The sequence below is a fragment of the Drosophila bipectinata genome, chromosome 2L (assembly GCF_030179905.1).
Source record: "Drosophila bipectinata strain 14024-0381.07 chromosome 2L, DbipHiC1v2, whole genome shotgun sequence".
In the NCBI taxonomy this organism is placed as follows: domain Eukaryota; kingdom Metazoa; phylum Arthropoda; class Insecta; order Diptera; family Drosophilidae; genus Drosophila; species Drosophila bipectinata.
This window is the reverse complement of record NC_091736.1, coordinates 21,114,244-21,131,320: the sequence shown is the minus strand read 5'-3', so window position 1 is coordinate 21,131,320 and position 17,077 is coordinate 21,114,244. Positions and strand designations below refer to the sequence as shown.

The 17,077-nt window shown below is 38.5% G+C and overlaps 4 protein-coding genes across 5 annotated transcripts; all 4 read left to right on the top strand.

Annotated features, from left to right (window-relative positions):
• Window positions 1-3,176: 3,176 nt before the first annotated feature.
• LOC138925768 (zinc finger BED domain-containing protein 4-like) lies at window positions 3,177-4,263 on the top strand. The gene is made up of 2 exons (XM_070277080.1): window positions 3,177-3,484; window positions 3,660-4,263. The coding sequence occupies exons 1-2, from the start codon at window positions 3,177-3,179 to the stop codon at window positions 4,261-4,263; spliced, it is 912 nt and encodes a 303-aa protein (XP_070133181.1).
• A 4,585-nt stretch (window positions 4,264-8,848) lies between these two features.
• Window positions 8,849-10,746, top strand: LOC108127333 (facilitated trehalose transporter Tret1). Its single transcript, XM_017244350.3, has 6 exons — window positions 8,849-8,999; window positions 9,058-9,287; window positions 9,343-9,473; window positions 9,536-9,873; window positions 9,929-10,341; window positions 10,400-10,746. Exons 1-6 carry the CDS (start codon window positions 8,930-8,932, stop codon window positions 10,598-10,600), a joined length of 1,383 nt encoding a protein of 460 aa, XP_017099839.2. The 5' UTR covers window positions 8,849-8,929; the 3' UTR covers window positions 10,601-10,746.
• A 780-nt stretch (window positions 10,747-11,526) lies between these two features.
• Window positions 11,527-13,237, top strand: LOC108127332 (facilitated trehalose transporter Tret1). The gene is made up of 6 exons (XM_017244349.3): window positions 11,527-11,628; window positions 11,685-11,914; window positions 11,977-12,107; window positions 12,179-12,510; window positions 12,567-12,979; window positions 13,037-13,237. The coding sequence occupies exons 1-6, from the start codon at window positions 11,541-11,543 to the stop codon at window positions 13,235-13,237; spliced, it is 1,395 nt and encodes a 464-aa protein (XP_017099838.2). The 5' UTR covers window positions 11,527-11,540.
• Window positions 13,238-13,407: 170 nt separating this feature from the next.
• Window positions 13,408-17,062, top strand: LOC108127331 (facilitated trehalose transporter Tret1). Of its 2 annotated transcripts, none has more exons than XM_017244348.3 (6): window positions 13,408-13,529; window positions 15,296-15,525; window positions 15,607-15,737; window positions 15,943-16,289; window positions 16,354-16,766; window positions 16,821-17,062. In XM_017244348.3, exons 1-6 carry the CDS (start codon window positions 13,451-13,453, stop codon window positions 17,019-17,021), a joined length of 1,401 nt encoding a protein of 466 aa, XP_017099837.1. In that variant the 5' UTR covers window positions 13,408-13,450; the 3' UTR covers window positions 17,022-17,062. The 2 variants fall into 2 exon arrangements, with proteins under 2 accessions (XP_017099837.1, XP_070132928.1); XM_070276827.1 differs by lacking the exon at window positions 13,408-13,529 and adding an exon at window positions 13,848-13,875.
• The last annotated feature ends 15 nt before the right edge of the window (window positions 17,063-17,077 follow it).

Below are 17,077 nucleotides of genomic sequence, written 5' to 3'. Positions count from 1 at the left end.
AATTTGCCTTTTTAAAATATTTTGTTAGCTTCTTGCAAGCCCCTATTGTCTCCGATAATTCTTTCGTATCTGATATAGATTTTTCTAGCACTGCAGTTGATTCGAATATTATTTTGCAGAGCCTTCATTATATTGGAACCTCAACTGTCTAAGCTTCCAAAAAAATGCTATTAAGTTTTTTTTATAATATTGTCACTAGTTGACCTTTCGAAGTTCATAGACTTCATGCCTATTACAATATTAATTGTTATGTTGTCCATTGCACTACAATGAAACGCCTAAGAAATTTCGCTGGACATAGTTATCAGTCCACATGTCAATTATGGCTGATGGTCCGCCACTGCGTACAATTTCTGATATTTCTCCTCGGAGATATTTTTTTTCCTCGTCTGTTGCTTTTTGCACATTCCTTGATATTGGATCTGGAATGACGTCCTCCAAATCAACATTTGCACCATATAGTGCCCCGAGTTTTACAAAAAACTGCACCATTTTCATAAATCCAGTACCTTTAATATACATATATAAGTAATAATTGTAAAATAAAGAGTTGTCCTACTAATTTAAATCACCTTTCACGGCAGAAAATTTTCAACAATCCAGCCAGCACAAACTTTGGTTGCCTCCAATTTTGCTTCAGCAGATACTTGTTTTAGCACAATTTTTGTAATTATTTCCTTGCAATATTTGTGCCGGTGCAAGTTAGACGTTTGTCCGTTTTTGTAATTTAACACAACCGTTTCGGATATAATGTTCCAGAGAGAACTGCGTCCTTTATGTTGCTCAGAAAGACTATATTCACCGAAATTAATATTTTCCAACACAATTTTATTGTTTTCCTCCATTTTCCTCGAACGAAAACCGTGCTTCTCGACAGAAAACAGTAAAACTTTCTAGAAGTTCTTATGTGACACAATATGAAATAGAGCTGGAAAACCATCGATGGTACCATCGATAGTATCGATGGTATGGAGCCAGCTTGCACTATCGATGGCTTGAAAACTATCATGATAGTATCGCCGTCGCATTCCACCACTACTTTTCTTGTGTGTTCGCTGCTAAGGGGCAGAGGTGAAAAAATGTCTCCATACATCGATGTTTTTCGATGTTTTTTTTTTTTTTTAAATTAAAAAAATATTTTTTAAATAAGTTAAATAGATAAATAGACATATGGTTTTAATAAAATTAAAAAACAAATATTTATTTCTTTTGCCTTAAATTAATAACAACAAATTAGATCATTGGTTATTCAGATATTGGTGATTTTTGTTGATAAACATTAATTTATCAACAATATCTGGGTTAAGGCGGGTCCTGCGGTCGGAAATAATTTGTCCAGCTTTGCTAAAGGCTCTTTCAGACTCGCAGGACGTGGCAGGCACACACATACATGTTTTTACTACCTCTTTGAAGGCCGCCATACTGTTGGAAGACTCCTGAAAGTAGACTCCAAAATCTGCTCATTTACGTACCTCTTCTTTGCTTGTCCTCTTGATAGTGACGGCACAAAAACATCGATGGTCAAAAAAAAACATCAATGTTTTGGAAAATTCAAAAAACATCGATGCATCGATGTTTTTTGCATCTCTACTAAGCGGTAAGAAACAACTTCATAATTGTAATATTAGATTTATAATAAGCCTTTCTTTTTTTTAGAGTCTAAAGTTTAGACAGTAGACAGTGACTGGTGGTTCTACAGTGGTGCCCGTCTGGAACACTTTAAGCAGTAAGTAGGATGTTAAAAGTATATAAAAGCTTTTACTTATTATTATTATTTGTTCTGTTTCGTGTAAATCTCTGTTAAAAATGTTCGTATATGTAAAGTTTTAAGTATTTTCGCCCGGTTGCCCCCAAATGAAATTTATGTGCAATTTATGTGGAATTTATGTACATATCAAATGTTAACTTCAGCTGCACATTTGCCTATAAAAAATGCAACCTAACCTCTTTTTCCATCTCTATCTAGGAGGGAAGCACGTTTTTGTTCTGTGTCTGTTATGTTGTTGAAATATTAATATCGAACATTCTTTGCAACTTACCATTGTTGATGGTAAAGTTTGTAATGAATAAAGTGAAACAACATCCACAAAATTCTTCATAGCCAAGCCAACAGAAATGAACAACCTACAAGTTTTTTTTTTTTTTAATTTATGTTTACATAAAAAAAAACCCAAATATTTAAACTTTGATAAAATGACAAAATACCATGAAATCGGGCAAATTCCCCATATAAGACTGGAAAATTTATGAACTTCTGTTCATAACTGCCACTGTTCTGCGTATAATCGATTTTGTGAATATTTTCTTCACCTATCGTACAAATTGGACGAAAAAGTATGTCGAATTCGATCCTAAGAGGCTAAAGATAAGATTTCATTGAGAAAACAATTTATTCATAATGATTTCAGGGCTAAAATGGGTCTAGTAGTAGATCAACCTAGAACTGGAGGTTTTATCTCCCCCTATCGGTTCATAAAGTTTTACTTCATGCTCCTGATATTATAAAACATTCTTTATTATCGATTGGAGAGCTTTCTGAACAAGCCGCAGTTAATCAATCGGTTAATATACCGCAGTTAGTAGTTAATCAATCATTCCAATATTTTTTTATTTTAGTATTATATTTGTAAATAACTTACAGTAGAAATATTAGCCTGATCTGACCATTAGAAATGATTTTATGACTGCTCTCTCATGAAAGCGCCATCACTGATGCAATCGTCCAATGCAATATCCTATGGGAGCTATAGGATATAGTGGTACGATCTGGTAACTTTTTTTATCATATTTTTATATTTTTCTAGATTTTTGTAGAAAGTTTCATAGCGATAGCACATCCATAAGAATTTATGCGGTTCCATACAAGCTCGACCACTGTGCATTGCCATAGAACATACAAAACCAGTGGCAACACATCAAATCTGAGTGATCACTTCACGCGTGCGCATCCATCTTATCAGTCGTTGGAGAATGGGCCCACAAGCTCAATTTCCAAGTTTTTTAATGTTGACAGTAAGTCCGCTCGTAAGCAAAAATTAGACAAGGCACTGATGAAAATGATAGCCACGGACGTCCAACCACTCTCAATTGTAGAGGACTCGGGGTTTCGCCATTTTGTTAATCTGCTAGATCCTCGATACACCATTCCATGTCGGAATACATTAAAAAATGTCCACATGAAGAATATGTATGCCGATTTGACATCAAAGCTCCAACTCATACTGAGCGAAGTGGACCAATGTGCCATTACCATGGATGGTTGGACGTCGAGGGCCAACGATGGCTACCTCACAGTAACAGTACACTTCATTAATGAATCATTTGAGCTGAACGCCGCTGTTTTGTCAAGAGAAAAATTGATGGACCCATTTAACCACAATGCTGAAAATATAGCAGCATCGGTTCGAAATGTGCTCTCCAAATGGAACTTAGAGTCAAAAGTAATCGCCATAGTGACAGACAATGCCAGCGCAATGATTAAGTCGTGCGAAATTTTACAAAAGCGTCCCCTTCCATGCTTTGCTCACTGCCTCAACCTAGTGGTGCAAGATTGCTTGGAGGAAAATTCGATTAAGCATGTTTTGACCAAATGCAAAAAAAATTGTAAAATCTTTAAACGTAGCACTATAGCCTACGAAAAATTCATACAATGCATACAGTCTGATCCACGAAGTAAGCACCAGATGGAATAGTGCTTTTAAAATGGTGGAACGAATATTAGCCACAAAAGAGTTCCTATCGCCCGTCCTCAGCCTGTCAAGAGCACCTGATCCACTGACCGCAAACGATATTGAACTGTTGGAAGACATTCAAACCATTCTGGCACCATTCGACTACGTCACAACACAGTGCTCGTCCAGCTCAAAGGTGACTTGCTCCTTAAGTGTTCCTCTGACGAATGGCCTGGTTGAGGGCCTAAATGATCAGTTTGGCAGGCTAAAGACGGTGAATGGACAGCAAGCTTGCCGGTTCTTGCAGGATAAAGCACGGATAAGGATTTTTCCTTTTGAAGAAAGGTCCACAGCTAGACTGGCCACCATAATGGATCCACGATATAAAAAAGAAGGCTTTCGATCACCGTTTAATGCTGAACAAGCCGCCGTTTTGCTAGAGCGCTCCTTATCGACAAACATGATTGCTGGTGGTGATGCTGAGGAAGGGGATCCTCAGGAAACCGCTGTAGAACCACCAGTTACACCAAACGCTGCAGAGCCACTTCCTAAGTTTCTGTTCTCAAACATAGAGAAAAAAAAGGACCAATAAAGTGGACGTAATATTAGTTATGAGGCATTATTTCGAAGGAATAAACTCTGATATTTCCAGCAATCCACTAGAGCAGAGGTCGGCACGGCCCTATCTCGAGGGCATAGGAAATTTCTCTGCCCGAGCTCTGCCACACACACACAGTATACATGTGTGAAACGTCATGCTCACAGCCTACTTTCTGCTATTCGTTACTAACACTAATGCGGTAAAATCATATCAATGTATTGGGATGCCGATCACTGCACTAGAGTATTGGAGAGTAAGTAGCGATTTTTCTGCTTAATTTTTCTACTTTTCAAAAATTATGTTATGTTTTACAGAGCAATTAAAGTGACCAGCCAGCTTTGGCGAAGTTGGCCAAAAAAGCTTTGTGTGTCCCAGCAACTTCAACGGAGTCTGAGAGGATGTTTTCAAAAGCAGGCAAAATAATTTTCGAGCGCAGGTCATCACTAAAGTCAAACATAGTTGACCAGCTCCTGTTCATCAATAAAAATTGGTGGATTACGGAATCTAATATATAAGATAGATCTCAAGTCTAGCGGCTGGGCCGCTACTAATGAAGCTACGTTTTTTTGTTTTTGGATATTTTTTTTATTATACCCTTGCAGAGGGTATTATAATTTTGTCCAAAAGTGTGCAACGCAGTGAAGGAGACATCTCCGACCCTATAAAGTATATATATTCTTGATCAGGATCACCTCCTGAGTTGATATGAGCATGTCCGTCTGTCCGTCTGTCCGTCTGTCTGTCCGTTTCTGCGCGAACTAGTCTCTCAGTTTTGAAGCTATCGTCTTGAAACTTTGCACACACCCTTCTTTCCTTCTTTCTTGCACGCAGTATATAAGTCGGAACGGCCGGGATCGGCCGACTATATCCTATAGCTGCCATATAACTGATTGATCGGAAATGGTATAACTTCGGTGTTTTTAGAGTTAGAGAGTCAAATTTGACGCGAGAGCTATTTTTGGCAAAACATTACGACATGCCAAATTTCATAAGGATCGGCCGACTATATCCTTTAGCTGCCATATAACTGGACGATCGGAAATGACCCAACTTTCGTGTTTTTGAAGATAGAAAGCTGAAACTTAATCCACTGATCCAACCTACCAAATTTCATTAGGATCGGCCGACTATATCCTATAGCTGCCATATAACTGAACGATCGGAAATGGTACTTGGTAGAAATATCAACTTTCTTATTTTTGAAGATAGAAGTTTGGGACTTTTTTTAGATTTTTTATTTTAGTTAATTAGTTTTATTATGATGTAATCATAAGGATCGGCCAACTATATCCGATGTTCGCGATATATAACCGGTTTTAACTGCAAGGGTATATAAACTTCGGCTCCGCCCAAAGTTAGCTTTCCTTTCTTGTTTTTATTAAGTTTAAGTTTATATTAAGTTTGACAAATCAAGTGAATTAAATGAAAAAATAAATAACACCCAAAAAACTAAAATTCTAAATTTATTAAAATCGAATTTATAAGGAATACCCCGGCTGTTTTGGGGTTTCCATAAAGAATAAACTCTATATTTCAAAATTTGTTTAATTCGATATTATCGCGATAGTATCGATGGTTCCCGAAAAAACCTCGAAAACATCGATACGGTCCATATCGATGTTTTGCCAGATGTTTTGACTATGGATAAACTTCGGGTATTGGTTGTCATCGTTAAAAAATCACACATGGGCCCATTACTCGTGTTTGGAACTTGTTCCTCGACGAAAAGTTCAATATTTATGCAGATTATATCATGAGCAAAAATTTTGAACGTTCTTTTGCCAGTTAGTGCCAGCGAAAGGTACAACAAACAAATTTGAAAACAACAAAAATCGGACCATTAAAATAGTTGCAATAAAATAATAGTATTTTTTACTGCAATATACAATATTTTGAAATAATACGTTTTCAAATAAAGAACATTTTGTTGTGAACTTTAACCCTTTAAAAAACGGCAATCACTATTAAGGGTTTTATCCATCTAGTATAGTAATTTACACTTCGTGTGCCGTGGCATTTTTTGTATTCGAAAAATAATGAAATAGTATTCATAAATCAAATTATATTAATACTTTATGAATCGTTTTTTTATAGTAGCCGCCAAAATGGGGAAATACCTCGTAGCACAGTGGTCCGGCTTGTATGAAGGGAGCGGCCAAAAATACTTCTAGTTGAGGTAGGGACTGGAAACTTGGCACAAAATATTTATTATTTTTATTCTAAAATAATATATTAAAATCAGCCAGATCGGGCAACTATATCATATAGCTGCCATATAACTGATTGATCGAAAATGCTGTAACTTTGGTGTTTTTACAGTTAGAGAGTTCAGTTTTTGTACGAGTGCTATATTTGACAAAATAATACGACCTACCAAATTTTATAAGGATCAGCCGACTATATCCTATAGCTGCCATATAAATGTTTGATCGGAAATGGTTTTGGTGGAAATGCCAACTTCGGTGTTCTTGAAGATAGAAGTTTGGGACTTTTTTTTAGATTTTTTATTGTAATAGATTGGTTATATTATGATATTTTCATAAGGATCGGCGAACTATATCTGATTCTTGCGATATTAATCCGGTTTTTTCAAATTGAGGTTAGGTTACCTTTTTGTATTTTGCAAGCCGCACGGCACCTTACGGCACTTGAACTAAACTTTCTTATGTTCTTAAAATGCTTACCATGCTGGTAAGAATATTATACAAAAAGATTTGTGAATGCCAAAGAGTGCCATCACAACTAAAACTCTAACCAAACAAATAAAAGACAAACTAAGAACGTTTACAATTATGTACTAAATACAACAATGATTTACACAAAACACAACAAATACTACATATACTTTTTATTGTAAAAAGAAAGTTAATACCTTTCTTTAAAATATTAATAACTTCCATGGGACAAACACTTGTTTTAAAAATGTTTAATACATTTTTTGCGGAGAGCTTCACTTGCACGTTGCTTACGCTGCAATACACAATGAATATCATACTATCACTTTCGATGCTATTCTTGAAGCAGACAGACAGATTAAAACAAAAAGATGAATAAATTCAAATAGCTAGACCAATTATAAATAAGAATCGGTACATTTAAAGTCAAAATTTGGACTTTGGTTTTTTTATTTTTGACCTACGGGCTGGACCACTGCACTATAGGAAATTTGACCACTTTTTCTGGCCAACAACCATTTTTTGAAAGTTAAAAGATTAAAATAATTTTAACTGCATATCATTCAAAATAGATTAATTTTTAAGAAATTTTCAATATAGCATACCAGAAATTTTCAAAGATGGCGCCACTGCGAAGAAATCAGCTGTTAAAAACAGCTGTTGATGTTAACATTTACATGAGCTTAGAATTTACGATTTTTTGGTGCCATTTTAAAAACGCGAATACTGAAAATTTTATGGACAAAATCAAAAGTTTTGAAATGAATACTTTTCAAAGTGGTTTGTATTATGTGTTCGTATATGTGAAGTGTCCAAAAAACTTGTGTTGTCTTTTTAATAAAGTGAAAATAAAAGTAGTCTAGCAAAAGAAATTTTTAGAAAAAAATCACATTTTTAAAAAGAGATTTAAACCAAGTCTGGCCGAGTCGGACAATGTAATTTAGTCCATGTTGTAGATTGTTTAATTTTCTTCAAATGAGTGAAATATGAATATGCCCTTTTATGCACTTTCGAAGAAATTCATAATTTAAGGAGGCAACCTCAACACCTTGAATGTGAATCTGTTAGCTGTGAGACTAGTGCAAAACCGAACAGTTAGCATGTTATTTTTAAATAGGGGGCGGTGCCACGCCCACAATTTTTTCATTTCTGAGTTCTTTTGACCATATAAACTCAAATCAAAAATCAAAATTTAAATATCTTGCATAGTTTTTGAGTTAGAATGTGTTTCTTAAAAAGTGGGCGGTGCCACGCCCACATTTTTTTTAAATTTTAAATCTATTGACCATGTGAACTCAAATCAAAAATCAGAACTTAAATATTTTGTTTCGTTCTTGAGATATTATTTTTGGACAGAAAAAGTGGTCAAATTTCCTATAGTGCACTGTGCTGTGCAAGACTACACATACATAAGTGATGCAACACACATAAGTGAGAGTCTACTTTTGGGCATGAGTAATGTATTTAAAGTTTGAGGTGACAAGAGGCGTATAGCACGTGCATATAAAATTTGTTGAGGGTATCTGTCAAGTTTGGTACGAACCGTCACTAGACAAGCCTCTTTTTTTGTTGTTCACTGAACCCTCAGTACGATCGTTTTATCCCCAGCGTTTAGACGGACTTAATCTATTTTATCTTGCCGGCTGGAGATATATCTTAACTAAATATTTAATTAAATTATCAGATCTTATATTGTTTACCAAGTTTTAGGTGGAAAAGTTGTATGCCCAAATAGAGCTTACAGGTGTGCAAAAATATTTTCTCACAACCCAACAGTGTAATTTTCGACATTACTTCTTGGCAGACAAAGTAATAAACGGCAATTTGAGGGAATAGAACAATCTCTAAGATTGCAGATATAAAGTTTACGATGGAAATCACTCCGGAGCTTTTGCTGTTGGTCGGATTCCATAAATACGGCCTTTGCATTCGTGGCGAAATAACCAAGGTTGGCTGACATAGAGGACCTGTCGAGGTCGAAAATGTCGAGGATACTAAAAAACTCGTTGGTGCAGTCCAAAACGCGTTACCAGCTTTTGGCGACGGTGATCGGTAAGAAGAGTTGTGAAAATTGTGAGATTATACGCTGGATAACAATTTATCCATTCAGTGAACATTATCACCTTCGGCCACGGAGTGGGTGTGGGATGGCTGTCCCCGACCTTGACCAAAATAACACGTTCGGACAGCCCTCTGGATTTCCCCGTGGACATCGATGAAATATCTTGGCTGGGCTCCATGCTTGGTCTGGGCAGTTTGCTTGGCAACTTGACGATAGCTTTGTTGATCGAACGAACTGGGCGGAAGTTCTGCATTTACTTGCTGGCAGGTCCTTACGCTGTATGTATTGTTTACCAATAACAGGTGTAGTAATAGTGAATAATGTATTCTACAGTGCCTTTGGATTTTAATTTACTTCGCCTCAAATGTGTATTTTCTGTATGCTGCCCGATTTCTTTGCGGGTTTACGGGAGGAGCTGCTTATTTGGTAGTGCCCATTTTCATCAGCGAACTGGCCGATAGCAGGTGGACCATGACTCTGAAAAGTTTATAATGAGTAACTTTGACTCTTAACCCTCTCCCAATAGAATTCGGGGTGCCCTAACTTCCATGGTGATGCTATCTGTCGATCTCGGAATTCTAGCTGGCTACATACTGAGCACTTATCTGGCCTTCCACATCGTTCCCTTCTTAGCCATTATCTTACCCGTGGCCTACTTTATAGCCTCTTTAATATTGCCAGAAACAGCGCCTTACCTTCTAAAGCAAAGCAATGTCGTTGCGGCCGAAAAATCATTCAGATATTACAGAAATCACAGAAGCTCCATCTCCGAAGAAGCCTCCAAGGATAAGTTCGAGGAGCTGCGCACAGCTGTGGTGGCCCAGCAAACAAAAAACTCCACACCTCTCAGTTACAAAGATCTCAGTGAGCAGAAGCCGCATTTTATTGTTTAATTGTTTATAAAAAATTGTTTTTCTAGTAACGAAGCCAGCCCTGAAGGCTTTTGCGGCGTCTGTCGTCCTCAGCCTAGGCTACCAGTTCAGTGGAGTCTTTAGTTTCATCAACTACATGTCCGACATATTCAAGGCTTCCGGGTCCATTGTGGATGTCAATACGGGAACCATTATCATAGGCGTAGTGCAAATAATTGGGGTCTATACCTCCACAATCCTGGTAGACATCGTAGGAAGACGCCTCCTCATGTTGATTTCGACGTTGGGAGTGGGAATCGGATGCATTGCCTTTGGATGTTTCACCTTAATTGGCAAAAGCTATGATCTCAGTGACCTGAACTGGGTTCCTTTGGTTTTAATGATTTTTATTTGCTATGTGGCCAATATAGGTCTGATTGGAATCTTCTTCCTCGTGCTGGTGGAACTGTTTCCAGCGAAGGTAAAATTCAGTTACACCCTTTTTTTAAAGATATTTGTTAACTATTGATGTGTTTTAGATTCGTTCTGTTGGCACTTCCATATCGGTTCTGTTCTTGAGTGTTCTAGTTTTCAGCACTTTGAAGATATTTCCTCTGATGTTGCACTATTGGGGAATATCGTATACCATGTGGTTTTCAGGTGCTGCCGGACTGCTAACGTTTCTATATTTCTGGCTATTCCTTCAGGAAACCAAAGGAAAGTCCATGATTGAAGACTAAAAGAAAATTAATATGAATAAGACCAATTTTCCTTTAGAATTAAATATTTGTTTGGTTATATAGTTAACATTAAAAAAAAATGGAAAAATTCATAGTTTAATATTTTTTTGTTTAATACTCTAATAGTTTCATTTCATAGTTTAATACTCTAATTTCATATGACTGCATAATATCTGGTATCTTAATCCATAAAAAGATTCTGGAATGATTTAAATAATCTATTTTTTACAGACCAAATAAATTTATAAAACCCAAATATAGTAAAAAGCTTACTTCGAATCTTAAACAGATAAGCATTTAATTAGAGGTAAGTTCAGGAACTAAACAAATCTCTGATGGTATTCACATTTGACAAAAATAATTATATTGAAGTTACTTACTTTCTTGGAATGGCACAAGCTGGGTATTTGGTAATGTGGTAGGATTTACATATTTAAACACCACAGAATAAACTGGTACAGGATGTGGTACTCTGACATTGGGTGCAAAACAATCCTGAGCTTGTGACAAATTCCATCCAGGTTAATACATTTTTGAAAATTACACCACAAACTTGAAAATATTTTTTGAAGCTCTTCTCTAGAATCTAGTGCCTTGGTTATGGATCCAAAGGCTAGCGTTTACACGATGGGAACCCACTACCCTGAAAGAAGTTTCCTAATTGGACAAATTACTGAGTATTTGAATCGCCTTTGTAGAAAGACTGTCTTTTGATTAATCGAATGGCAATCGAATAAACAAAAAAAGAGAAAAGACCAAGCAAAACAAAAGCATTTTTTATTAAAATCTATAATGGAAAGCGAAAGTTTTTTTTGCGAGTGCATTGCCATATGTTGACAAGAAGCTGGGGGCTAGCTATCTGGTTTAGATAACCGGTATATTTAGGGGGAAGCTCAGGCGCTGGTAGAAATTTAGTTAGTCTGGAGATACCATAGAAGACATGACGGTGAAACTGACTGCGCTCTTCGAGCATCCCAACTGCCTGCTGAGTCGCAGGAACCGACATCAGTTCCTGGTCACTTTGTTAGGTGAGATCTGAACGAAAGATTTGAATTGGATTGGATATAATTTTTCTTCTTCGTAGTGAATATTGCAACATTTTCGCATGGCTTGGGCGTGGGATGGATGTCTCCCGTGATGAGGGATCTCCAAACGGATCAATCACCTTTGGAATTTCCTTTGTTGGTGGAGCAAGTATCCTGGATAGGATCTCTAGTGGGCATTGGCAGTGTGATTGGCAATCTGTTGGCTGGCACTTTAATGGATCGAATTGGCCGGAAGCTGGTCATGTTCGGCATTGCTATTCCCTACATGGTACGTTGAGTGACAGAGCATTCCATTCTACGATTAATTGTTAATTGCGGAACCACTTGCAGACTTTTTGGTCCCTCATCTACTTTGTGCAGAGTGTTGAGTTCCTCTACATAGGTCGCCTAATGGCCGGAATGACCGGAGGGGCCTGTTACGTCGTCCTTCCGACCTTCATCAGCGAAATCGCGGACACTAAGTACGTACAGTGCCGAGAGGGCATGACTGGACAAAAATGTATATACTCACTTAATTGTAAATCACCTCCAGCGTACGCGGCCGACTGGGCTCCATAATCTTGCTGTCAGTTAACACGGGCGTACTCGTCGGATACATCATCTCCACGAGTGTGAATTACTTTACATCACCGCCGTTTATTATCGCACTACCCGTGTGCTACTTTATCTGTAACTTCCTTTTTCCGGAAACCCCCCATCATCTGATTCGCAAGGGAAAGTTTGAGGCTGCCAAGGAATCTTTTCGGTTCTACAAGGGCATTCAGAAGGATGATATCAAGGCGGAAAGCGAGTTTGAGGACCTGATGTTTCATCTGACAAAGGACCAGTCGGCCAACAGCAGGGCTCTTAGCTACAAGGATTTTGGTTAGTCATTACCCGCTTCAGTCTGTCATTATCCCACCCTCTAATCCTCGTTTTAGTTACCAGACCTGCTCTCAAGGCCATTGGCTCGGCAGGTGTCCTGCTGATCTGCAACCAGTTTAGTGCCAGTTTTTGCATCACCACCTACTTGTCGGATGTGTTCGCTGCTTCGCACACCACTCTCAACCTGAGCATGTGCACCATTGTCATTGGAGTTCTGCAGATCGTGGGTAACTACGTTACCACACTGCTGTGCGACAAATACGGACGCCGGATCCTGATGCTGACCTCCACTTCCGGGGCTGCTGTATGCCTCCTGGCGTTCGGCTTCTTCACCTATTATGCCCCGATTTATGACCTTTCAGTCGTTGGCTGGCTGCCGCTGGCCATTTTGTCGATCTACGTCTTCATGTGCAACATTGGCATGGTGGGGTGCCTGTTTGTGGTCCTCGTGGAGGTGTTCCCCGCCAAGGTGAGTGGGTGTCTCCGCCAAACGACTTTATAAGTTATAACCCTTGCTCTGTTTCAGATCCGATCTGTGAGTGTCTCCACATTCGTAGTCATCCTGAGCAGCACCGTCTTCCTCACCCTGAAAATATTCCCCATATGTATGGCCGTCTGGGGCATCTCTACGACCATGTGGTGCTGCAGTGGCATTACGTTCTCCTCCTTTCTATACTTCTGCTTCTTTTTGGAGGAGACCAAAGGCAAATCACTGTTGGAGGCTTAGCATGTTTGCCCAGAAGATAGCGGAGCTGATTAACTTAAGTCGGGTGCTATCTTTACAGTTCTGAGGACTCCAACGAGATACTTAAGCCAATTGCTCGGTAGCACTTCCACTCAGTGATCAGATTTTCACGCCCATTAGAAGACTGAATAAGAGTACACGCTTTTCTGTTTAATAAAAAAAAGTGACGAAGTAGTTGAATTTTGTGGGAGCAGAATGTTAATGAAACTATTTAATCGGCCTAATTGTTTGCTTAACCGCAGGAATCGGTACCAACTTTTAACTACCCTTTTGAGTAAGTTCGATTCTCAAGGAATTTCACAAAAGTGCTGAGTTCCTAAAGTTTTTTGAGGAATTCTAAACCAAAAAATTAATAGAGTAGCGTATATTTTTTATTTTTGCTACTACTCTTTAGGTGATTAGAATTGCTAAGATACCGACAACTTTATGAGGAATGTGTTGAGGAATTTTCTGAAGGTATGACGAAATCCGTGAAAAGTTGAATTAGCTGGATTTATAGATCAGAAACTAAAAAGAAAATAACTATATTGAAAAATTAGCCCTTAGACATTTTTAATCTTCAAGATTTAAAATAAAGTTTACCATTGGAAAGACGGAAAGAAAAGTGGGTTTAGAATCATGTAGGAAATTAAAAGATCTTATATTATTTTACAGCTATTTTTCCTTGGGTACAATGTTTAAACAACTTAAAAATAATAATAAAGCGATAATAATTAAAATAATAATGAAATAATTTACAAGTAACTTTAGTAATGCAATTTTGGATTAATTTTTATACACCTGTGTTATAATTTTTGTCAATAGTGTTCGACGCAGTATCCCGACCATGATACAATTATACAATTATTATAATTGTAATGATAATGCAATTATTATAATTGTATCATGATAATTATTATAATTATTAATTATTATAATTGTATCATGATAATTATTATAATTATTAATTATTATAATTGTATCATGATCCCGACAATTTAAATTTATATTTTCTGGATCAGGATTTATCCATCTGTCCATGTAAAATCGATACTTTTTAAACCCTTGTAGAGGGTATTAAGATTTTGTCCAAAAGTGTGAAACGCAGTGAAGGAGACATCTCCGACCCTATAAAATATATATATATTCTTGATCAGGATCACCTCCTGAGTTGATATGAGCATGTCCGTCTGTCCATCTGTCTGTCTGTTTCTACGCGAACTAGTCTCTCAGTTTTAAAGCTATCGACTTTGAAACTTTGCACGCAGTATGTAAGTCGGAACGGCCGGGATCGGCCGACTATATCCTATAGCTGCCTTATAACTGATTGGTCGGAAATGGTATAACTTCGGTGATCTAGCTACTAGCTACTTTTGGCAAAATAATAGGACATGCCAAGAGCTACTTTTGGCAAAATAATAGAACATGCCAAATTTTATAAGGATCGGCCGACTATATCCTATAGCTGCCATATAACTGAACGATCGGAATTGACCCAACTTTTGTGTTTTTGAAGATAGAAAGCTGGAACTTGGTACAGATTCTATTTTTGGTCAGTTCATCCAACCTACCAAATTTCATAAGGATCGGCCAACTATATCCGATGTTTGCGATATATATCCGGTTTTAACTGCAAGGGTATATAAACTTCGGCTCCGCCCGAAGTTAGCTTTCCTTTCTTGTTTTTAGATATTTTATTGTAATTATTTGGTTTTATTAAGATATTCTCATAAGGATCGGCCAACTATATCCGATGTTTGCAATATGTATCCGGTTTTAACTGCAAGGGTATATCAACTTCGGCTCCGCCCGAAGTTAGCTTTTCTTTCTTGTTTGAGAATAAAATTCAAAATTTTAGACGTGATAGTGATAGGTAAAATCCTCAAATTATTTTATTTATTTTTAAAACCTATCAATATTTGTTTTCATACACTTTTTTAGGCCAGGTGTAGAAAATATATCTGTTCAAGTGTACAACTTTATAAAAAACAAAAAGATAGGAATACAATATTCTTGAACAAATATTGTTATTATATTTTTTTTCTTGATTTAAACCCACAGTCAATGTGATATCAATTTCGCATGGAATTGGAATCGGATGGCTGTCACCCACCTTGCGGAAGCTGCAGCTAGACTCTTCCGTGGGATTCCAGATAACCTCGGAATTTGAGATCTCCTGGGTGGGCTCTATGCTGGGAATGGGGTCGGTGACTGGCAACATCCTGGTGGGGGCTCTGCTGAGCCGTCTTGGCAGCAAAAGGTGTTTGCTATTCATTGCCATCCCGCACTCGGTAATTCAATAAACGACATGGGAACAATGAGTTCACCAGGGTGTAACTAATAATCCAATTGTGCTTTCTTCTCGGTTTAAGTGCCTATGGATCCTGGTCTACTTCGCCCAGAGCGTGGAATACCTGTACGCGGGAAGGCTCTTGGCCGGAATCTGTGGCGGCGGCATGTACATTGTTCATCCGATTTTCCTCAGTGAAATCGCAGATGCCAAGTAAGTGCCAAAGATTTATGATGTGTAAGCACCGCCGACTCTAAGATAGCCGCAAACTGCGACGTCACTAAACCCGGCAGCTGGCGACAATCAAAATACAATTAGTTGCGGTGATTTCGGAGAATCGTCACCGCTGCTTATTTCACAATTTCTAAGAGCTCATTCCAGTAACCTGCTACCCTAATCGACTTAATCCATTTTATAGCATCCGTGGCACCTTCTCGGCCATGGTCATGTTATCGGTCAATGTCGGCATTCTATTGGGCTACATAATGGGCACCCACCTGTCGTACTTCACCATCCCCTGGATAGTGCTGGTCCTGCCCGTCGCCTACTTTGTTTCGGTGTTGCTTTTTATCAAGGAGTCACCCATGCATCTGATACGAACCGGAAAATACACAGAGGCCGAGAGGTCCTTCCGCTACTACAAGAACATCAAGGACACTGACAACATCAACGACCAACATCGGGCCATGGAGGAATTCGATAACATGAAGGTTGTGCTGACCAAAGGCGACCAGCTGAAGGACTCTATTACAATAAAGGACTTTTGTAAGTATTAAATAAATATAATGTTAAATTGTCAAAACAACTGAATTTCGTTTCTTCTTTGTAGGCACCCGACCGGCTTTGAAAGCCTATGGCCCCGCACTGGTACTACTCATCGCCAATCAGTTCAGTGGGCTGTTCTCCATGGTCAACTACATGTCGGACATTTTCGCCCAGTCGCACAGTACGATGGACCCCAACACCTGCACCATCATCATTGGTGCAGTTCAGATTCTGGGCACCTACGTCACCACCCTGCTCTGCGACATCTGCGGCCGGAAGCTCCTCATGCTGGTGTCCACGGCGGGGGTGGCCGTTAGCCTGACCGGCTTTGGATTCTTCACCCAGTATGCCAAGGATCACGACGTTACCGAGTACAGTTGGGTGCCCCTGCTCTTGATGTCGATGGATATCTTCCTGGGAAATATCGGACTAGTCGGCTGCTTCTTCGTCAGCCTGGTCGAAATATTCCCCGTTAAGGTAGGGTCATCATTCCCCAGCAATCAGCTTCCAACTAACTTTGATTATTTGCAGATTCGCGCCAAGGCCGCTTCCATGGCCATTGTGATCTGCAGCTGCTTCGTCTTCGTAATGCTGAACATCCTTCCCATTTGCATGAAGCAGTGGGGCATCTCGGCCACAATGTGGTCCTGTGCCGGCGTAAGCGCGTTCAGCTTTGCCTACTTTTCAGTTTTCCTCAAGGAGACCAAGGGGAAATCCATGTTAGACGATTAGAGCTGAAAACTCAAGTGAATTATACGCTTTTTTGTTGGAGGGAAAAAAAGAAACTC